Source organism: Agrilus planipennis, unplaced genomic scaffold (assembly GCF_000699045.2).
Source record: "Agrilus planipennis isolate EAB-ADULT unplaced genomic scaffold, Apla_2.0 scaffold186, whole genome shotgun sequence".
Lineage (NCBI taxonomy): Eukaryota > Metazoa > Arthropoda > Insecta > Coleoptera > Buprestidae > Agrilus > Agrilus planipennis.
This window is the reverse complement of record NW_020439023.1, coordinates 256,849-262,679: the sequence shown is the minus strand read 5'-3', so window position 1 is coordinate 262,679 and position 5,831 is coordinate 256,849. Positions and strand designations below refer to the sequence as shown.

General features: G+C 33.1%; 2 protein-coding genes across 2 annotated transcripts in view; one reads left to right on the top strand and one right to left on the bottom strand.

The window, feature by feature from the left end:
* The window catches only part of LOC108738285, a 110,226-nt gene that overhangs the window by 56,764 nt on the left and 47,631 nt on the right, over positions 1-5,831 (top strand). The gene's annotated exons all lie outside the window — the stretch shown is intronic.
* Positions 1-5,831, bottom strand: part of LOC108738276 (semaphorin-2A) — a 93,215-nt gene that overhangs the window by 69,222 nt on the left and 18,162 nt on the right. The window contains exon 2 of the mRNA XM_025976368.1: positions 3,892-3,979. Coding sequence (XP_025832153.1) covers positions 3,892-3,979 — 88 coding nt within the window. The remainder of the gene's footprint in view (positions 1-3,891; positions 3,980-5,831) is intronic.

Below are 5,831 nucleotides of genomic sequence, written 5' to 3'. Positions count from 1 at the left end.
ACGATTTTCCTGCTTTTCCATTTTTACGAAAACCACAGAGGCGTCTTGTTCAGCGTGCTGTCAAACCTACACTAGCAAGGAGATCGGGCTGAAACTATAGCTACAAGCTATCCAAGGATGGTACTATAGAATGTCACCTCAAGGTAGGCCTAGTGGCGTCATCTCTTGGTTAGGCCGGAAACTTATCAATCCACCCTCGTATTCCTTTAAATATCGTGTTTATTGCAAATGGAACGACTTTACTGTCATAAATTTTTATGTAAGAAAACACAATTTTGATATTGGAAAAGTAACTTTATGTATATTAGAAAAGGTATAAAAAATAATTTTGGAACGTAAAAATTAAACTAGCATGCGTGCCTTTAACCATTTTCCGAATGTTCAGTGAAGAAAAGGTTAAAAACAACCTACTTCTGTCTTTGACAAAACTGCTGTAGGTGCATGCAAATGGACAATAATTCATTAAAGACGGAAGGTAAAAATTTAGTTATCTATTATTTCAGTCAAACTTCAATAAAAAACTCAGTAGGCATTAATATTAATACTAATTAGAAAATAAAATAAAACCAATAAGAACCATTAAGTGGATAGTGATTTCGAACTTGTTGGGTCTCATCAGCACGCCACATTAATAGTTTCGATAAATTTTTGACCAAGCCGAAGTTACATGATATTTTTACAATTCTGAACAGTACATTATCATCTGCTTATATTTGTATTAGACAAAGACCTTATTATGTACCAAGATATTAATAGATAAGGATTATCTTGGTCAGTAAAGAGGCACACATCGATTGTATGTTTATATAAAACAGATGTCTATGAATTGGATAAGGTTCGACCGTTTATCCGACATCAAATCAGAATTATATAGGCCATTAACGTTTCTGCCGGAAATTTGAGAAGATGGAGGATGAAATTAGATGGAAGGGACGGACGGGAGTGGTCCCACCGATTGCAGGATCGTTTTTCCTTTCTCGTCGAAAAGCCTCCCTCTGTCGGACGTCTATCTATTTTAATATTTGAGAAAGTGCCTGCTGATAAGGAAGCTTAATTGCCATGAGATCGCAAAAAGGCTGCAACTTTTTACATTAGGGGATCAGAGGAAGCGCAACTAGATTAGAGGGAAGGTTGGTGTCGAAATTGAACGACTTAATGTCGATGGGAGCTAGATTAGTTTCGACCCTTTTTCAAATATCTTCAACTAAAAGTTAACGTCGCGTTTTCGGAGCATCGGAAAACTTTCTGCAAACCGACAAAAGTGTCGAGTAAAAACTATTAACATTGAATTTATAACAACTAACCGAGAAAACTTTGCAAATTATGTACATAAAGGTTATAAAATATTAGGCGATTAAATTTAATCGTTAATTTAGCAAACGCGAATACGTATGCACACAGCTTCAATTAATTTTTTGTAGGTCTTCAGTTTGATAATAAGTTACGATATTATTTGAAAATATTCTGAGTAGTCATGAGAAAAATTAATCTTGGTTTTCGGCCTTAGTCTTATCTTGTCTTAGTCTTGCATATTTAGCAAGACCTGAGACTTATCTATCTTCGCACGACCAAAACCAGGATTAAATGAACAAGACTAAATCCAAAATAAAAAGTAATGTTCATTAATAGAAAGATGCTCACAAATGAAATAAATTAATTAGATTTTTATGTAAATAAATATAATCAAATTGCGTTAGGATTTAGAATTTATTTTTATTGCTATAGTGGGTTTGTAATACAGAATTGAATAACAATAGTTTCAATAATGTCCTCAAATAAACACAAAAAAAAATGAAGTCCAAAATGCACTATCAAAAAGAAAAACCAAGGCTGTATTGGTTTCGTCTAGGTCTTATTTTTGCTCGTCTGAGAGAGCTATTAAAATATGTTTACAATTTCATCGCATAGAATTTTTAACTGGCCCCAGTATTATAGATTATACCTCATACCTAAACTCTGAGCCGTCTAAAGTCGCGGCTGAAGTAATAAAACATCTAGAAGATTTAAGATTTATTTTGCCGAATAGGTAATACCCGCAGAGATAAGAAGGACGGCCCTGGTTTTATTTAGTGACAATGTTAAGGGACAGTAACTCTTGTTGAGTTTATCTTTGTAGCTGAACTTCAGCAAAAATGTTTCGATACAACAGAGTAGTGGAATTCGATTAGATACACCCTTTTGAATGTTTTTAAACTATTTTAAGCTTTGTAGGAACAGGTACATAATAATATAAAACGAGTTTCGTTTGAATGGTGCCAGAAATTTTTAATTGCGCTTGGGCATGATCAAAAGCAGTCTATTGTTGACAGTTTTATTACATGAGCTTCAGATGGCTCAGAGTTTTTCAGGGATGTTATAAAGGTTCGTAACTGTATAAATTAATTGCTTTTTTCTACGATTGTTGTAATAATAATCTAGAAATAAGGTGAAATCATTATTTAGTTGCATTTTTCTTTTACAATTCCTTAAAAATCGAAAATGTGTTACTGAAACTATCGGATAATCCGAAATAATTTCATATTCATAATCGTATCTGAAATCGGTGTAATATTATTCATATGTACATATGTCCCCATCCATGTCCAGATCCGAAATTTCATATCCACAACATTACTGAAATTGTATTTCACCTGAAACTTGTTGGATCACACATCCGAAATTCGGAGTTAGTCATATTTCAAGTTGACATTCGTATTAATTTCAATAAATACGTTCAGACCCAACTTATATATGTATATTACACATCCTTTAGTTGACCTTTATTCCTCTGATTTAATTATTTATTGTTTTATTCACAGAAAAGTGTTTGCTGTAATTTTAAACATTTGAAAATTAATTCAATGCCAGTTCATGAGCCGCCACTGTTATAATTCTCAATTCGGTTGTAGGTATTCATACATGTATGTACATAAGTATACGCCCAGTAAAGAGCAAACTTTGAGATTGATTGTAAACATGCCGAAAACATAAGCTGCAGTAGTAAATTCAGTGAGTTGCTACCCCTCACGAAATGAGGGAGGGTGAACTTATCTGTTAATTAATCTAAAGAGCAGGGATATCCAAATTCAGCCCTTAGTTTTTGTTTATTTACCAACTGAATCGGCTCTTGTATAAAAGAAATCAATGTGCTGCTGCTTTTCGGGCTTATTTCAGCGGGTGCTTTGTTTTTAAGCAATCTGTATCGGTGGAAAATGTTTTCCCGTTCCCATTTAGGCCCATTTACCATTTGCAGATTGTTTATTTAGATTAAAATTAATTAGAACAAGTAAAATAACCGGAAAGGGAAATTAAAACCCTATCGGGAAAAGTTTATTTAACTTAATGATTGAAAATACCGTAAATATTTGATATTTTACGCATTATTTAATTAAATCTAGAGCCAAGTTGAAGGCAACGAACACTTTATTAACACAGTCAATATTATATGCGTTTCGCCCTCTTGTTGTGAGGTTTCTTCAAATATTAAAACGTTGTTAAAAAAAAATGAAAGAACAAACTTTTCAGTTACTGGTCAACTTTAATGTTGGTTTTGGTGAATACGTTAAAAAAAGCAGCATTAATGTGAGGTCGTATTTGTATGTAGCAAAATGAATTTTAGAAATGTTTTTAATTGCAAATTTGTAAAAACTTCTTCACTGATATTCATTTTTAACAATCTCTTTTTATTGAAAAATTCTATGGAGTTGGCCTTTACTATATGAAAGTTGATCATATTGACTTTTCTTTTGAAATAACACCTTCTTCCGAAGATGACCTTGTAGGTTGAAACGAATTTGTCAAGATTCAATATAAATATATTTAGTGAATGTTATTTTTCAATTGTTTATTTCAAAAGAAAAATCAATCTCTTTTTAATTGCAAAAACTACAGCGAAATTTAATTATTACTTACATAGAACCGACGTAAAGGGAATCACTGTCTTCATCTGCGTAAAAAGTGCGATAGTAAAGCTTTCCACAACTAAATTCTCGTACGTGATCTAAAAATAACAAGAACAAAATTAATCGCACATAAATCATGTCAATTTCTGGTAATACGATTCTAATAATAATTATCGTAATCGTAATTATCATCATCATCATCATCATCATGTCATCAGTCCTAAGACTGGTTGGACACGTACCTCCACTCTTTCCTATCCTNGACTTTACTGTCATAAATTTTTATGTAAGAAAACACAATTTTGATATTGGAAAAGTAACTTTATGTATATTAGAAAAGGTATAAAAAATAATTTTGGAACGTAAAAATTAAACTAGCATGCGTGCCTTTAACCATTTTCCGAATGTTCAGTGAAGAAAAGGTTAAAAACAACCTACTTCTGTCTTTGACAAAACTGCTGTAGGTGCATGCAAATGGACAATAATTCATTAAAGACGGAAGGTAAAAATTTAGTTATCTATTATTTCAGTCAAACTTCAATAAAAAACTCAGTAGGCATTAATATTAATACTAATTAGAAAATAAAATAAAACCAATAAGAACCATTAAGTGGATAGTGATTTCGAACTTGTTGGGTCTCATCAGCACGCCACATTAATAGTTTCGATAAATTTTTGACCAAGCCGAAGTTACATGATATTTTTACAATTCTGAACAGTACATTATCATCTGCTTATATTTGTATTAGACAAAGACCTTATTATGTACCAAGATATTAATAGATAAGGATTATCTTGGTCAGTAAAGAGGCACACATCGATTGTATGTTTATATAAAACAGATGTCTATGAATTGGATAAGGTTCGACCGTTTATCCGACATCAAATCAGAATTATATAGGCCATTAACGTTTCTGCCGGAAATTTGAGAAGATGGAGGATGAAATTAGATGGAAGGGACGGACGGGAGTGGTCCCACCGATTGCAGGATCGTTTTTCCTTTCTCGTCGAAAAGCCTCCCTCTGTCGGACGTCTATCTATTTTAATATTTGAGAAAGTGCCTGCTGATAAGGAAGCTTAATTGCCATGAGATCGCAAAAAGGCTGCAACTTTTTACATTAGGGGATCAGAGGAAGCGCAACTAGATTAGAGGGAAGGTTGGTGTCGAAATTGAACGACTTAATGTCGATGGGAGCTAGATTAGTTTCGACCCTTTTTCAAATATCTTCAACTAAAAGTTAACGTCGCGTTTTCGGAGCATCGGAAAACTTTCTGCAAACCGACAAAAGTGTCGAGTAAAAACTATTAACATTGAATTTATAACAACTAACCGAGAAAACTTTGCAAATTATGTACATAAAGGTTATAAAATATTAGGCGATTAAATTTAATCCAAGACCAAATTCTTGTACCTTTCTCCATAAACACTAATCAATGAGGAAGTTGCTTCCATTAATTAAGAGAAAAACGTCCCGACCACCGTACACAAGTAGTACTTCACGGTTTTTAGATGAAATAATAGATACCTATTGGTGTAGAGGTGTACGCAAGTGGGACGAAAAGTTTCTTGTACGCAAATGGGACATACTGCACATATTCCTTTAAATATCGTGTTTATTGCAAATGGAACGACTTTACTGTCATAAATTTTTATGTAAGAAAACACAATTTTGATATTGGAAAAGTAACTTTATGTACGAGGGTGGATTGATAAGTTTCCGGCCTGACCAAGAAAAACAAGGTTTTTAAAAATTTTTTTTTTTATTTCTCAACATAATCTCCAAGGCTGATACATTTCTCATAGCGGTGTTCCAGTCTATTAATGCCATCTCTATAGACTGATTCGTCAAGCTCCTCAAAATAACCATTTACAGCTTCGTCGATTACTTCTTTGTCCGCAAATCTCTTACCGCCAAGCCATTTTTTGAGATTAGGGAACAGAAAATAGTC